Source organism: Macaca thibetana, chromosome 13, assembly GCF_024542745.1.
Source record: "Macaca thibetana thibetana isolate TM-01 chromosome 13, ASM2454274v1, whole genome shotgun sequence".
NCBI classification, from domain to species: Eukaryota; Metazoa; Chordata; class Mammalia; order Primates; family Cercopithecidae; genus Macaca; species Macaca thibetana.
The window spans coordinates 20,815,574-20,832,951 of record NC_065590.1 but is presented as its reverse complement, the minus strand read 5'-3'; the positions used below and the strand labels follow the sequence as shown (position 1 = coordinate 20,832,951).

At 44.0% G+C, this 17,378-nt stretch overlaps 2 protein-coding genes across 7 annotated transcripts in view; one reads left to right on the top strand and one right to left on the bottom strand.

The window, feature by feature from the left end:
- Positions 1 to 17,378, top strand: part of MRPL35 (mitochondrial ribosomal protein L35) — a 536,751-nt gene that overhangs the window by 181,343 nt on the left and 338,030 nt on the right. The window lies entirely within an intron of this gene.
- Positions 1 to 17,378, bottom strand: part of ST3GAL5 (ST3 beta-galactoside alpha-2,3-sialyltransferase 5) — a 52,920-nt gene that overhangs the window by 1,400 nt on the left and 34,142 nt on the right. For 2 of the 4 annotated variants that reach the window (XM_050753064.1, XM_050753065.1), the window contains 3 exons: positions 7,209 to 7,552; positions 5,744 to 5,930; positions 4,056 to 4,214 (listed from right to left, as the gene is read on the bottom strand). In XM_050753064.1, coding sequence (XP_050609021.1) covers positions 4,056 to 4,214; positions 5,744 to 5,930; positions 7,209 to 7,552 — 690 coding nt within the window. The remainder of the gene's footprint in view (positions 1 to 4,055; positions 4,215 to 5,743; positions 5,931 to 7,208; positions 7,553 to 17,378) is intronic. The other 2 variants (XM_050753066.1, XM_050753067.1) reach the window with 2 other exon arrangements.

The following is a 17,378-nucleotide window of genomic DNA, read 5'->3' as shown; positions in this document are numbered from 1 at the left end:
TCTAAAAATATATAAATATTAATAATCTAAAAAAAAAAAAAAAAATATTAAATACTAATGAGAAAAGAAGACCAAAAAGTTTAAAGAAAGTTTTGGCACAAGTCACCATTTTGCTGGTATTATATATGCTATGCAGGGTCCTGAAAGCTACATTGGGGGCTGCAATTTCATATATCACATAATTTTATACATCATGAACTTTAGAGTTCAACTCCCCACTTGAGTCAGGAATCTAGGCTCTAAAACATGGCCTCTGATGTTCACACACTTTCAAGGGACAGTCCGACAATTCTTACACCAAGTTAAAAGGTATTCCTTCTAGGCCGGGCACGGTGGCTCATGCCTGTAATCCCAGCACTTTGGGAGGCCAAGGTAGGCGGATCACGAGGTCAGGAGTTCAAGACCAGCCTGGCCAATATGTGAAACCCCGTCTTTACTAAAAATACAAAATTTAGCCGGGTGTGGTGGCACATGCCTGTAGTCCCGGCTACTCGGGAGGCTGAGGCAGGAGAATCACTTGAACACGGGAGGTGGAGGTTGCAGTTAGCTGAGATTGAGCCACTGCACTCCAGCCTGGTGACAGAGCAAGACTCCGTCTCAAAAAAAAAAAAAGGAAAAAAGGTATTCCTTCTAAAATGTCTACCCCACTGGTCCTACATGTGATGCCCAGAATAACAAAAAAAAAAAAAAAAAAAAAAAAAAAAAAAAAGCCTATTTCCTCTCTCAATGACAAATGTCTATGAGGTCTGCTCTGGGATAAGTGGCCACAGGACCTTCCATGGTCCTTCCCAGGGCACAGTTTCTGGAACGCATCCCTTCCTGAGAACAGAGGATTCTCAGTTCTCACTGCAGAAGACTGCGTTCACACCACCGCCAGCTACATGCCACTTAAGGGCCCCACTGGCTTTGCTGGCAAATAGCACTTGCAGGCCATTTCCCTATGTAGAGCTGCAAAGCCAGTTTCTTCCCACCCTCTGTTTGTATATATATTTTTTGAGACAGGGCCGGTCTCACTCTGTCGCCCAGGTTGGGGTGCAGTGGCGTGATCACGGCTCACCGCAGCCTTGACCTTCCCAGGCTCAAGTGATCCTCTCACCTCAGCTTCCTGAGTAGCTGGGACTACAGGCATATGCCACCATGCCCGGCTAATTTTTGTATTTTTTGTAGACATAGGGTTTCACCATGTTGCCCAGGCTGGTCTTGAACTCCTGGGCTCAAGCAATCCTCCCGTTTTGGCCTCCCAAGGTGTTTGGATTACAGCCATGGGCCACCATGCCCATACACAAGTATATTTTTAGTCCTGAATTAAATATTTTCACATTTGTTCCTTTAACAATGTATCCTACTGACCTTGGTCTAGAATCTCCACTGTCTACACCTTTCTAGATTCTGATGGTGTCCCCACTCCCTCCTGATGTCTGGCATCTTATTGTGCCTCCTGGAAAGTGCAAATGTGGCATCGTGCTTTCTGGATCTCCATGCCAGTCTTGGGTAAAAATAGTACACAGGACGGGAGGAATACAGAGGGCCCTGCAGCTCACTATGCTTCCTTGAAGGCTGCCGCCAATCTACTGATACTGTTAATATTAGCATCCTTTTGTATAGTTTTTCATGTGAAAATGTGCCTCCCTTTTCATTCATCTTAGTTGAACCAGTGGCTACCATAAATATCTTTCCTTTTTTGTAAAGTGGAACAACGGTGGACCCTCCAGAGTTCACAGATTCAGGTGGGATTAGGGAACATCTACTGAGGCCATCATTTGTTAAAATCTGCTTCCTGCTCTTTGATGCATCTACCTCTCAAAGCCAACCTCACTTGTTAAAAAGGAACTCAACAGCCATTCTGCATGCTTGGAAATAGAAACCAAGAGAAATTAACACAAAGGACACTTTCCTCCTGTTTAGCCAGGGCTCTAAGCGTTGTTCTGTCTTCTCCAACCCCATACCCCCAGTGATGAGCTTGGCACACAGGGAATATTCAATGTTTGTGGAAGGAGTGTGTGAAATCAACTGTCCATTGGAGTGACATATGGGGAGAACGAAAACAACGATGAAAAACTCCCCAAAGCACGTTATCTCCACAGCACGCCCTTTGAGATCACATCTCCTATTGCTCAACAGGCTTCTTCATCTGCTGGAAGGACATAGACGTGAGGAAGTTTCTGATATTGCAATTTTAGATCAGAAGTCCTCTTTTAAGTTACTGTTTTTATCCAAAAGAAAAATGCCATTTTATCAATTATAAAAATAGGCAAATATTCAGCTCAACTAACAGATTATAAAGCAGAAAGGAGAAGTCTTCTACAGACTTTCCCTCTCAAGATGGGCATTCTTTACAGGCTGGTGTCTATTTCCAAGCTTTTACACTAAACACATACTTTTATTTTTAAAGTGTTCTGTATCTTCTTCTTCTTCTTTTTTTTTTTTTTTTTTTTGAGACGGAGTTTCACTCTTGTTGCCCAGGCTGGAGTGCAATGGCGCAATCTTGGCTCACCACAACTTCTGCTTCCCGGGTTCAAGCGATTCTCCTGTCTCAGCCTCCCAAGTAGCTGAGATTACAGGCATGAGCCACCACGCCTGGCTAATTTTATTTTTAGTAGAGATGGGGTTTCTCCATGTTGGTCAGGCTGGTCTCGAACTCCTGACCTCAGGTGATCTGCCCGCCTCAGCCTCCCAAAGTGTGGGATTACAGGCGTGAGCCACTGCACCCAGCCTAGTGTTTAGTATCTTTATTTTCTTACTTAATATAGTATGGAGGTGTTTTCCTATCTTCTTCATCTTTAACAGTCAGAAAATATTGCACTGACTTTATCATAATTTGTTTAAACAATCACATAGTGATGAACATTTAGGCTGTTTTTAGTCCTCTGTTGTTAATGCTATAGTGTACATCCTAGAATATTCATCTTTGCAAATTTCTCTAATTTCCTTGTAATAACATTTTTAGTGTAAAATTGGTGGGTCAGAGATGATTCATATTTAAAACGGTTTAATATTGCCAAAATATCCTTCAGAAAAAGTGCCAACTGATCATTCTATGTACATTCCTGCCAAACAAGGGCATTATCAAACTTTTAAGTCTTTGCTAAGAAAGTGGGCAAAGATACTATTGTGGCTCTAATTTGCTTTTATTTGATTATTGGTAAAGTTGAACATTTTTACATGCATTCTTTGGCTATTTTAATTCTCCTTTTGTGAAATGTCTATTCCTATTCTTTGCCCATTTTCTATTGGTTCATCTTTTACTTTTTGATTTAATAAGAGCTCTTTGTATTCTGAGAGTGTTTACTCTCATTGTACATGGGATAATTTCCACATGAGTCTTAAGTTTTAAAGACACAGGTCAAGTTATTCAGATCAAGAAGCTGCAAGTAATAAAGGTATGCGTACCCCCACGCCCCTGGTGGCAGCACTTGCTAATTGCAGGTAAAGAATCTCTACTGCAATAAACAGCCTAAAACACAAAGTTCCCAAATTAGGCTGCAAAATAAAAATCGTCCAGGGAATTTAGAAAATCTTAAAACACAAAACAATTAATGTCTGAGATGAGACCCAGGCATTAACTGAAAAACACTGTTCTTGAGGATTGACTTTTATAACTATCACCTACAAAGTGGTGATAAAAATCAATTCTCACCTGAGTGGCCCACAGAGTGAAAATGTAAATATGACTTTTCTCTGGGGTACACAATTTTTTAATTTAAAAAAAATTAAAAAATAAAATGTAAATAACTTTCTGGATCACAAAAGTGCCTTTCAGAGTCCTGCAGTTATATGGAGTCCTGGAGTAAGAATACCTTAAATAGTATCTCACTGATGTAAGTGTTAATGTGCTGCCTACACTAAAGAGAAGAGTCACTGGAGAGAAGGCCAATTAAATAACGAGGAGCCCTGCAGCCAAGTGCAGAGTGGTAAACACACATGGAGCATCTCATCAAAGGCTGGGTTTCTCCACTGGAGATGCTTCTGGGTATACACTTGAGCCAAAGTGAAATTTGTACACATCTCCCCTCAAACAGGGAACTTAGATTAACTTTGAGAAGCAACAAAAATACCTTATCTCGGCCCCAGAACCTTGACTGAGGCTCTGAGTACTGAAGGATGTCAAAGGCAGTCTCTTTGATGATAACTGGATTCAAAATCCTGAAATGTTTTGGCTGCAGTGGGATTTTTTCTGCCACCTGCTTCCAAAAGAAGAGTCGCACCCAAAACGGCTAAGGAAAGCAAGCAAGCAGTCGTTAGTCATCCTTCCAGGGGAGGGGAGAAAGCATTCCCACTCATCAGGCCAAGGCCATGGGTGTGACCCCATGTGGCCCTGGGCGCTGCCTTCTGCAGCAATCTAGTTCTGTAGATTGCAAAAGCGACGCAAATCCAGCACTTCAACTCAAAAAAGTAACTCTAAAATAGCCACTTCACACAGGCGGCACTGGACAAAGACAGGAATTGCAGAACCAGCTTGTATTTCTTTGAGGTAGACATTCCTCAATGGCGCTAAAGCTATCGTTTTGTCCAGGGAAGCCCAAGCGAACAGGTCGAATTTAAGGCTATTAAGTGCTGTGACTGCCCTCACCTTGCATCCTCTCCCACTTACTCTATTTCCTAGTCCCATGAAGTCTCTTGGCAACTGACTGAAGTCGTTTCATATATGCTTCATCTTCCAGCTAGAACTTCTGCCCAATAGAAAATCCAGAAGACCATGATGACTGGTACAGAATCAGCTTTGGAAATACAAATTCATCATCACATGGAGTTTATGTGAAAAGTCTAATACGTCCCGTGAGTTTCACAGACAGCTAGTTTGTGCATATGTCTATAAATGTGCACGCACTCCTCGACAGTTGACCTCTGAAATGTATTTGAATATAATGGGTGGGACTATAAAGTAATGTGATCAATAGAGACAAAAGGAATATGACCAAGTGAGGGCCATCTCCACAGCTGCCCTTCTGGAATGCCATGAATTTATTCCAACAAGGGAACCACCGACCAAAGCATTTTTGGAGAAGCTCTTCAGGAGTATTCCTTATCGATTTTATATTATTTTGAATATCCTCAAAAAGGCTTATATCTATCTAAGTAAATCTAATTTCTGGAACTAGCCAAAAGCTATGCAAGTTCATGTCTGGAGAACAAGATGGGTGAACAATCTCAGTAATAGCAATTTTGGTCACAATCTGGATATTCCGATTAAGCAATGATCACCATTTTCATGTGACTCTTAATTAGGTTCTAAAAGCAATTTGCAGCAAATTTGCTGAGGGGTGGCTGGGCACGGTGGCTCACGCCTGTAATCCCAGCACTTTTGGAGGCCGAGGCGGGTGGATCTCTTGAGGTCCGGAGTTCGAGACCAGCCTGGCCAACATGGTGAAACCCCATCTCTATTAAAAATACAAAAAATAACCGGGCATGGTGGCAGGCGCCTATAATCCCAGTTACTCAGGAGGCTGAGGCAGGAGAATCACTTGAACCTGGGAATGTGGAGGCTCCAGTGAGCCAAGATTGCACCACTGCACTCCAGCCCTCAAGTCTAGGCAACAGAGAGACTCCATCCCTGCACCGCCTCCCCCCACCCCGCCCCCCAAAAAAGAATTGCTGAGGGGTTTCTACAAAGAGAGTGATCATCATTTGAAAGACAACACAAAAGTATGCATTCCACTGTGCGTGTTTAAAAATAAAAGGCTATAAATACAACTAAGACTCCACTTTTTACTAAGGCAGATTTAATAGAAGTATTAGTGCTTACCAGGGTTTCATTTTTTACCATTGCTTGAAGCCAGTTGAAATCAACACTCTTAAATAAAACAGCAACAAACAAGTCATTGGAATAATATTCAAGGTCAGACAGTGGTGCGCCCTCTGGATAAGTCATCCTTATAGTAGTTTTATTTCCAACATGTTCTGAATATCCCTCAACTGGTGCACTGTTTAACCTATTTAAATAAAAAGGACAAAGACACACTGACAAAGCAGGCCATCAACCATCTCTGCACACCAGGCAGTATCCATGTCATGTCCTCCACGTCTTCTTATGACTAAGAATCAGTGCATGGTTTGCAGCCTCATCTCCCCTCCCAGCTCTGTCTTTCTAGGATTTCGAGGAATGCAGCCTTTAGTCCTTGACTGAACACTTGTATCTAATCCCCGAATGTCAAGCAATTTCATCTAGCCCTAATATTTTTACTCAATCTAAGCATATTACATTTGGGACTTTCTCTGGGTGCCAGTAAAATATCCTCGGAAATTTCCCATTGTGCTCAGATATTAGTTCTTGCTAGAATTTCAAAAAAGGAATCAGAAGGGAAAATCTAGTCCACCATGCCTGGTGACTTTTTGTAGAGAGAAATTGTCTCTATGTTGCCCAGGCTGGTCTTGAACTCCTGAGCTCAAGCGATCCTCTTGCCTTGGCCTCCCAAAGTGCTGGGATTACAGGCAAGAGCCACTGGGCCTGGCCAGAAAACAATTTTTGAACAGTGAAACCAAAAAAGAATCTAGGATGACTGCCTATTGGCTATGATGGTGAGTCTGAACTTCTCTGTGTGCCTTCCATGTCCCAGCCAGCACTGCCTTCCAGGACTCACTAGCCCCAAGCCCCTTCTCCAGAAGCCAGGCCCCTCATTGACTCAAGTCTCTTGCTGTGTCCTCTTCTTGCTCCTGCCTGGCAGTTGTGGTCCTTTGCTGTTTTACTTGAATCTACCCACCTTCCAAACCTCACTTCTCTGACAAGGTTCTGCCACTTACTGCAGCCACCAGCATGCTCCTCCAACTTAGGGTCAGTATGACAGTTTGGAGCATCCAACCATTTTGTGTTTTTGTTTCAACTTCTCAAACAGTAAGTCCCTTGAGAGCAGGGACTATGAACAGCTTCCTGCATCCCTCACTTTTCCTGGAGCCGCACTGACCAAGAGCAGTGCACTGAGTTCTAGAGAAGAAAGGCTGGTTTTAAAAACAATGTACCCTAGTCTGGGCAATTTGCAGAAATCCCATCTCTACTAAAAATATAAAAAATTAGCCACACGTGGTGTGTGCCTGGGGTCCCAGCTACTGGGGAGGCTGCAGTGGGAGGATCTCCTGAGCCTGGGAAGTTGAGGCTGCAGTGAGCTGAGATCACACCACTGCACTCCAGCCTGGATGACAGGAGTGAGACCCTGCCTCAAAAAATAAAATAAAATAAACAACAAAAATAAGTAAACAAAAAAAAAGCAATGTACCTTATCACAACATCAAATTGGTTCAGGGTGTGGCCCAGTTCTAATCCGTGCAGTATTCCTCCGCTTCCAATAACCACACAGCGCCGACAGGTCTTGGCTTTCAAGTGTTCAGGGAGGTCATGCTCCGGCAAGAGTTCCAAGAGGGTCTGGACTTTACTGGAGAACTTCCGGAACCCAAAAGGAGGATCATACTTGGACTCAGTTTCACTATCTTTGGGGGCCTTGTGCACAAAAGGGAGTAAGTCCACGCTATACCTGTGCTCAAATAACATCGCCATTGATGTCTTGGCAAACTTGGGACGACATTCCTTCTGCAAGACTTGCTGAGCATATTTCTGAGCTCTCTGGAATGAAATCACACCAATCTGGGTTTTAAAAACTCTCCTGCGTTAAAAATATACTCTTCTAGGCCGAGCGCGGTGGCTCAAGCCTGTAATCCCAGCACTTTGGGAGGCCGAGACGGGCGGATCACGAGGTCAGGAGATCGAGACCATCCTGGCTAATACGGTGAAACCCCGTCTCTACTAAAAAAATACAAAAAAAACTAGCCGGGCGAGGTGGCGGGCGCCTGTGGTCCCAGCTACTCAGGAGGCTGAGGCAGAAGAATGGCGTGAACCCGGGAGGCGGAGCTTGCAGTGAGCTGAGATCCGGCCACTGCACTCCAGCCTGGGCGACAGAGCGAGACTTCGTCTCAAAAAAAAAAAAAAAAAAAATATATATATATATATATATATATATACTCTTCTAGATGACAATTTGTCCTATGATGTCTGATGTAGCTCCTGTGTTGACTACTATCTTTTAACACAGAATGTTTGCTTTTTAGAGTTAAGTTAGGCTCAGAAACTTGAAGAAACAACCTGGGAGAATCACATGACAAGGAGATAAACACAGCAGGCTATTCATTTCATTGCACAGGCAAAGCAAGAAGGACTCCCACCTCCCACCCCCTGCCTAACATTGTTCAAATACATTTGGGGTAAAAATGTACTTTGGGGTGTTTAAGACTTCATGTTTCATAAAATTCTGATACAAGCTATAACCTGGTTAAATACTGAGGACATTATGCTATGTGAAGCCAGTCACAAAGAGACAAATACTGTCTGACTTGCCTTATATGAGGTATCTAAAGTAGTCAAATTCATAAAAACAGGAAAGAATGGCAGTTATCAGGGTTGAAGAGAGGGAGAAAAGGGAGTTGTTTAATGAGTACAGAGTTTCGGTCTTGCAAGATGAAAACGTTCTAGAAATTTGTTTCACAAGAGTGTAAATATACTTAACGCTGCCAAATGGTACATTCAGAAATAATTATGATGGTAAATTTTATGTTTTGTTTTAAGCCACGATTAAAAAAAGATTTCATATATCAGGTTCTCATCTAGCAGGATGACGAACAGGCTTATTTATCCGTTGAGGTACAGAACCTCACAGTCTAGAATGCAAATTACCTGAAATAAAATCAGGGAACAATGTCCCCTTGACATAGAAATTGCACTGGTTTCAAAGCATTTTCCCAGCCTGCATTTCCATATGCATTTTAATGTTTTGCCTCAGCCAGGAGCTGCCACTAAATGCCAAGTTCATTAGCCCAGTTGAATGTACCAAACCTCAGAGGAAAGGCAGGCACAACGGCTCACACCTATAATCTCAGCACTTTGGGAGGCCAAGGTGAGAGGATTGCTTGAGCCCACAAGTTCGAGGCTAGCCTGGGCAACATAGCGAGACCCCACCTCTACACAAAATTTTTTAAAAAATAGGCCAGGTGTGGTGGTGTGCACCTGTGGCCCCAGCTACATGGGAGGCTGAGGCATGAGTATCGAGTGATCCTCGACCTGGAAGATTGAGGCTGCAGTGAGCTGTGATCGTACCACTGCACTCCAGCCTGGGTGACAGAGGGAGACCCTGTCTCTAAAACAAAAACAAAAACATGACCATCCTGGCTAACACAGTGAAACCCCGTCTCCATAAAAATACAAAAAAAATTAGCCGGGCATGGTGGCGGGCGCCTGTAGTCCCAGCTACTCGGGAGGCTGAGGCAGGAGAATGGCATGAACCCGGGAGGCAGAGCTTGCAGTGAGCTGAGATCGCGCCACTGCACTCCAGCCTGGGCAATAGAGTGAGACTCCCATCTCAAAAAACAAACAAAAACAACAAAACAAAACAAAAACAAAAACACAACCTTGGGGGAATATGGTATGTGTGTCCATTCACCCCAGTCTTCCTCTTGGCTCAGTTGGACAAATGCTGCCTCAGAACCCCATCAGGTAGTTCTTCCTAATCTTTGTGCTTTTTTGTCCTTGTCTCCATATTTAGCAGCCTTGGCCCTGCATTACCCCTCCTATTCACTACCTTCTCGCAGGCAGAAGAACGTGTGTGTGTGTGTGTGTGTGTGTGTGTGTATGTGTGTAATCCTATGTTTACTGGGATATTTATTATTCGGAATTTAACATATCTTTTCAATTTTGTCAGTCTCATTATGAGGATTATTACTGGGGTATAGGTTTAAATGTTCGCCCCAACTGTGTTTTTCCTCAAAGTCTTGTTATTTTTATTTTCTGATTTTTGCTTAATACGTTTTTTTAGGAATGCATCTATCCTATTACAGCAGAAACAATATATTATAGCTTTGATAAGTTGTTAGCATCTGTGAAGAGAACACTGTCTACATCCCAAGGATCTGACCCCATTTCTGAAAAAGGAACTGATATTCTTGGAGCCTCAGAAACGCTGCTGCAGACACCATGCATAGCTACTGCCTCAGTTCACCCTCATGACACTATGGCACCTTGCAAGATGATCATTAGTATCTTCACTTTGTAAGAGGTCTGAGCTAGCACAGCAAACCTGGCTCCTAAAACAATAGCCTCTACCTATAGAAATCAGCACACAAACACCACCGTTGAGAACAAACGTTTAAATACGAATCGGCATCTTCATGAGGAATCAGCGGGAAAGCCAAGCAAGGAATCTGCCTTGGCCCCGAGCCCCCAGTGGAGGGGCTCACCCCCGGCCAGGCTTGCCCAGCAGGCGATGCTCTGGGTGCTTAATGCCAAGCTGGTGGAGGCATGACACACAGAGCAGCCACCCACACTGCACATTCATCTCTAAACCCTAGGCCCTAAGGTCATGAATGGCAATTTTTAGAGACCTAGAGGCCTAACTCTCCACTAGAGAATCATATCCCAAGTGTCTGGTTTTACAAATCTCCTAGGACAGAAAGGGACATCTGAGAAGTGGCAAGAGGGACCCGGAGAAGCTCACTGATGGCCACAGGACTAGAAAGAGGTGCATGAGCGAGCTGGATGCTCGCCAGGCAGTCAGGTCTCCTCTTCAGAAGCTTCATCTGGAAAGGAATGAAATTTCATTCCATTTCCATTCTCACCAAGAGGTCAATTTCAGGCTTCAAACTTAATTTTCTTGCCTCCGCCTCCGCCTCCGCCTCCTCCTTCTCCTTCTCCTTCTTCTTTTTGAGACAGTCTCACTCTGTTGTCCAGGCTGGAGTGCAGTGGTGCAATATCAGCTCACTGCAACCTCTGTCTCCTGGTTTCAAGCGATTCTCCTGCCTCAGCCTCCTGAGTAGCTGGGATTACAGGCACGCGCCATGCCTGGCTACTTTTTGTATTTTCAGTAGAGACGGAGTTTCACCATGTTGGTCAGGCTGGTCTTGAACTCCTGACCTAGTGATCCACCTGCCTCCACCTTCCAAAGTGCTGGGATTACAGGCATGAGCTACCGCGCCCGGCCCAAACTTAATTTTCTAAACTGTGGGCAGGGCACATGTCTCAGTAGTCACCTTCTGACTGTGACCCCTCCTGCGCCTAACTCACAGCAGATGCAGTAAGTAAATCCTGAGTGAGTGTTCTACATGCCCCGGCAACGTCTAAAGCCACAGCAATTCCTTGTCCTCTTTTGTTTCAACTTGTTTAACAAATCTCCACTGACTGCCTGGAGACAGGGCTTTTTCTGTAGAGAGCTCACATGGAACTCCATCTCACAGCCTCTCAGAACACGAGGACCACATGGGCCATGTCTTCCACTCTGGGATGGTTTCTGTTCTTGCTTCAATGGCACACAACCAGATATTGTGTTGGGGGCTTCCTCAGAGCTTGTCCCATATCTTAAAATAGGGTTGAACTGGCATCTGTCTCAGCTGCTCTCTTCCCTCTCCACCGCTTGCCTGTGGCTCACAGCTCAGAAGAAAATGCCTCAAGTGGAATGCCCCACCTTCAGGAGCTGCAATGAAGAGAGGAAGCAGTGTGACTAGGCAGTGAGGACTCCAGAGCTCCCAGGAAGGCCTCGGAGGCGTCAGCGGGGGTCCGGATGGCATTCATCCAGATGAGGCTCACTGGGAAGCTGGGAGCTGGTGACTCGTAAAATACAAGAACTCCTGTTGGTCTCAAATCCAGGGACAAAAATAAAGGTTTCAGTTTTTAACATCTTCCAGGCTGAGTTTGCAGGCTGCCCATGATGAAGACAAAGTACACATCTGGTAGTGCCAATTGTTAATGCTGTGGCAGTGTGCCATAAAAACATCATGCGAAATTCACAGAAGGGCATTAAAAACAAAGTAATTTTCCTCAGCAAAATCCCCACTTTCATTTCCACTCTGAAATTTTAAGGACAACCCTTCTCAAATATACAAGTAAGTGGCATAATTCTTAGTAAAAGGCAATGTTCTATTGCACTTACTATTTTTTTAAAAAAATCCGGAACAGGGCAGAGCATTCAGATCGAAAGAAAACTCCTGTCTGGCGTTAATGAGATGTGGGAAGGAGCGCAATTCTGTCACAGACTGAGTGATCCGGGGGCATCAGTGACCTTGTGGAACTTTCATTTCCCACACCTGTAAATGCTGGCGCTGGTCGCTTCCTCGCAGGCTGCTCTGATGCCCAAAGCATTTTGCCCAGTTCGTGGCGTGTGTGGAGACTTGTATGATATCACACAAGGACAGTAACTGAGGGTCAAGTGATTGACATATTTTACTCACATTTAAGTTGTAACTTTTACCCAGTTAAAAGCAGAGAAAAATTTAAATAACCAAGTCACAGAAAGAACACTACAGTATAAACTCAACCAGTCGGTGGCAGCCTGGGGTGGGGGCTGAGTGCAGAGGGGCTCCAGGGAACTCCCTTGGGCCATGGGAATGTGCTAAAGTGGGATTGTGGTGACAGAGGCGTGGCTGCATAAGTTTTTAATACTCATCAAACAATGGGCTTCAAAGGAGTAAATCTTACGTAGATTTCATCCCATCAACTGTGAGAAAAAAAATAATCAGGAGATCTGGAGGCTGGACTCAGTTCTAGATTGATTTAACTAGCAGCATTGTCTTTGTTAAAGCCTTTCTCCCTAGGTCAAGTCTTCAGTTTTCTTACCTCTAAGACATCCCAGGAAGACCTGGAGAGGGGGAAGCAGCACTAAGGAGAGAAAAGACTCGGTTTGGAGGTGCTGGTGCCTGGGGTAACTGAACGCCTCAGCAGGGAGGGCCCCGCTTCCTTTAAAGACACGGTGTAGAGAAGACGACGAAGAAGCGGCTGAGTCCATTTGGCCATAATTAACTGCACGCAATGCCATCCGCAGGGAGATAAGGTCTTTAGCTCTCAGAGAGGAGACAGGGCCAAGTTCAAAATGCTGCTACTACACAGCCCAAACCGAAACTGACATCGACGTTCCCTTGTCTCTTTTCAACATCTTTTAAGTGCAATTTCACATCTGAACCACACTTTCAAAGTGTGCAGGCATCCCTTCAGAGCCCACTGGTAGTCTTTTTAACAACTGGCACACTAAGGGACATATTTAAATAGAAAATACAAAACTCACAACTGTCACAGCCACACCTCCTCTGCTGCAGTCATGCAGGCGGGGACCAGTGTCACCAGACAATGCTCATGTCGACCAGGGCTGGCAGGGTCCCACTCACAGAGTTGCTGAGTGGAACCAACAGATCTAACAGGGCCCCACCCTTATGGCTCTGAGACCTTCTTCTGCCAATATACATCCACAATAATTCAAATTTGTCCACGTGCTCTTGTGCTAAGGATCAAATCCCACTGACTGCCTGGAGACGGGATTTTCTTTATAGAGCACTCACACCTGAACTCCATCGCACAGTTACTCAGAACACGAGGACTACACAGGCCATGTCCTCCACTATACTCATGCTTCAATGACGCACAACCAGATATCAAATTAAGGAGCTGCTTCGTGCTTAGTGTACCATTCAAGGCCTTCCGCTGTCTGGCCCTGTCTCATTTTCAGTCCCATATCCTGTGATCCCTCCTCCTCAAATCCTTAGTGATAGGCAACTCTTGCCATTCCCCTCATGTGCAAAGCCTTCTGAGGCCTGCACTTCTGCACAAACCACCTCTTCTGCATGGAAGGAAGCAGGACATCTTGTCAGGACTGTTTCGAAAAGTGGAGCATTTAACAAGGTCAAATGTTAAAAACCTACTTTAAAAAAGTTTCCAGTAACACAATAAGACATCCTCAATTCCACCATAATTATAGCAGGCTTTCACTTTCTGTTTTACTAATTTCAAACTCACAGAGTTTTACAAACATGTTTGATTTACAAAACTGCCCCCCATTCCTTCCTCTTTCCCTGTGAAAAATTACAGGGGACTTTCTCCTTTACTTATTTCTGTATTACTTGAATTTTCAGTATTTTTAAAATAATTGAAAAAAGTAACCTTTTAGAAATCGCTCAGCACTGGGGTGACATGGTAGATGGACACTGTGGGCTGCTGCTTAGTTTTGCTTCGGTGGCTTTGGCCTTCTCCAGGCAGGTGTGGGACTGTGGAGGCCAACTCCCCTGTCAGAATTCCTCCCATCCCCCTCATCAGTGATTGGTTAGGAGTCCTCACTGAGGCCCATAAAGGCAGGGCATTGGCATCTATGAGGGCTGCTATCAGTCCAGCCATGAGTTTAGGTCTAAACATTGGCCCAGTAGCCTAATGAAAGGACTTACATTCCATGGTTCAGGGAGAAGGGGCAGGGAGCTGGTGCTGGGATTTTCCCTGTCTACTAGTGGATGTTTAGGGTTGAAGAGAACTACCAGTCTTGTTCCTCACATTAAACCTAAGGTGCATTACTGAATGTACTCAAAGAATTACATGTTATAACTGGATTTTCTGTACAATCTAGAGTTCACAGATAATGGAGGATTGCACTGTGATTCAAGTACTACCTCCCCTTCCCCCTGAAGCTGAATATAAATAAGTGCATATTAAGTAATGTAAAATGTTAAGCACACAACCCCTGTCTCCCAAGACCTGGCCTGGAGAACAAGCGGGAAGATGAACAGCTGAAATCCTACAATGATAAACATCAGGATTAAGGCATGAGGGGGCTCTCTCACACACAGAGAGGGATGATCAGGGATAGCCTCTTAGAAGGGGTAACCCTTGAGCTGAGATTTGACTTAAAATATGAATAACAGAAGGGCAAAAGGCAGGGAAAGGCTCTAGGCAGCAAAGAAAGAAAGAATGCAGTAAATAGAGGAAAGTTCTTTTTAACAAATGGTGCTGGGACAACTAGAGAACCACATGCAAAAGGATGACCCTGGACCCTGACCTCACACTGATATCGTTTGGATCTGTGTCCCCACCCAAATCTCATCTTGTAGCTCCCATAGTTCCCATGTGTTGTGGGAGGGACCCAGTGGCAGATGACTGAAGCACAGGGGCGGGTCTTTCCTGTGCTGTTCTTGTGAGAGTGAATGGGTCTCACGAGATCTGATGGTTTTAAAAACGAGAGTTTCCCCACACAGTTTCTCTCTTTTGCCTGTTGCGATTCATGTAAGACATGACTTGCTCCTCCTTACCTTCTGCCATGATTGTGAGGCTTCCCCTGCCACGTGGAGTTGTGACTACAATTAAACCTCTTTCTTTTGTAAATTCCCCAGTCTCGGGTATGTCTTTATCAGTAGCAAAAATGGACTAATATGCCACATACGAAAATTAATGCAAAATGAATCAAAGACCTAAATGTAAGAGGTAGTACATTATAAACACACTAGAAGAAAACTTAGGACTAAGCAGTGGTTTCTTAGATATGACACCAGAAGCACAAATGACCAAAGGAAAAATAGGTAAATTAGAATTAAAGACTTTTGTGCTAAAAATGATACCATCAAGAAAGTGAAAAGACAACTTAGAGAGTGGAGAAAATACTTGCAAATCACATACCAGATATACAGGACTGGTATCCAGAACACAGAAAGAACTCTTACAATTCAAGAATAAAAAGTCAAATAACCCAATTTAAAAATGGGCAAAGGATCTGAATGGGCATTCCTCCAAAGAAGACACACATATGGTCAATGAGAGCACATGGAAAAGATGCTCAGCATCATTAGATACCGGGGAAGGGCAAATCAAAACCACAATGAGATATCACTTAACATCTATCAGGATGACAGCAGTAAAAAAGGAAAGATAATAACAAATGTTGATAAAGATGCGGAGAAACTGAAATTCTGGTACCTTGCTCACAAGAATGTAAAATGATGCAACCATTTTGGAAAACAGCTTGGCAGTTCCTCAAAAAGCAAAACATCGTTACCATATGACACAGCAACTATATTCCTAGTATATACATAAAAGAACTGAAAACAGGTACATAAATACTTACATATACATGTTCACAGCAGCATTATGCATAATAGCCAAAAGTGGACCCAACCTAAACGTCCACAAACTGATGAATGGATAAACAAAATGTGGTATATCCATACAATGAGGTATTATCCAGAAATAATAATGAAGTACTGATACATGCTACAACGTGGGTGTACCTTGAAAATATTACCCTAAGTGAAAGAATCCAGTCACAAGAGACCATGAAATGGATAACATGAAATGTCCATAATAGGCAAATCTACAGAGACAGAAAGTAGATTACTGGTTGCCTAGGATTTGTGGGGAAGGGGAAATAGGGAGTGACTACCAATGGATATGGAGTTTCTTTTTGGGATACTAAAAACCTTCTAAACTTAGATCATGGTGATGGCTGCACAATTCTGTAAATCACTAAAACCACAGTGTATTGCATAAAATCACTGCACTGTCTCCCTTTTTTTTCTTAGTGTCTCGTTCTGTTCTGTTGTACAGGCTGGAGTGCGGTGGCATGATTATAGCTCACTGCAACCTCAAACTCTTGGGCACAAGTGATCCTTCCGCCTTAGTCTGGAGTAGCTGAGACTACAGTTGTGAGACACCACACAAGGCTAATGTTTTTATTTTTAATAGAGATGATGCCTTGGTATGTTGCCCAGGCTGGTCTCAAACTCCTGGCCTCAAATGATCCTTCCTGCCTCAGTCTCCCAAAAAGCTGGGATTAGAGATAAGAGCCACCATGCCCGGCTGTACTGTATGCTTTAAATGGGTGAAGTATACGGTATGTTAATTATATCTCAATAAAGGTGTTTTGAGGACAGGGCATGGTGGCTCATGCCTATAATCCCAGCACTTTGGGAGGCTGAGGCAGGAGGATCACTTGAGTCACTTGAGTACAGGAGTTTGAGACCATCCTGGGAAACATAGTAAGACCCTGTCTCTACAAAAAAAAAAATTTGGCAGGTATGGTGGTACACGCTATAATCCCAGCTACTCGGAAGGTTGAGGCCACAGTGAGCAATGATCAGGCCACTGCACTTCAGCCTGGGTGACAGTGTGAGGCCCTGTTGAAAAGAAAAGAAGCTGGGCACAGTGGGTCACGCCTGTAATCCTAGCACTTTGGGAGGCCGAGGCGGGCAGATTACCTAAGGTCAGAGGTTCGAGACCAGTCTAGTCAACATGACAAAACCCCGTCTCCACTAAAAATACAAAAATTAGCTGGGCATGGTGGCACATGCCTGTAATCCTACTCAAGAGGCTAAGGCAGGAAAATCACTTGAACCCAGGAGGTGGAGGTTGCAGTGAGCCAAGATTGTGCCACTGCACTCTAGCCTGGGAGACAGAGTGAGACTCTGTCTCAAAAAAAAAAAAAAAAAAAAAAAAAAAAAGAGAGAGAGAGAGAAAAGCAAAGAAGAGAAGAGGTTCACCCAAGGACCTTTGAGGGGTTGAGTGTGCCTAAAATACATAGAGCTGGGACAATGGAGGTGGCACAAAGAGGTTGGAGAGATCAGTAGGAATCAAGTCATGAACGGTCTCATGGGCCAGACTAAAGAGTCTG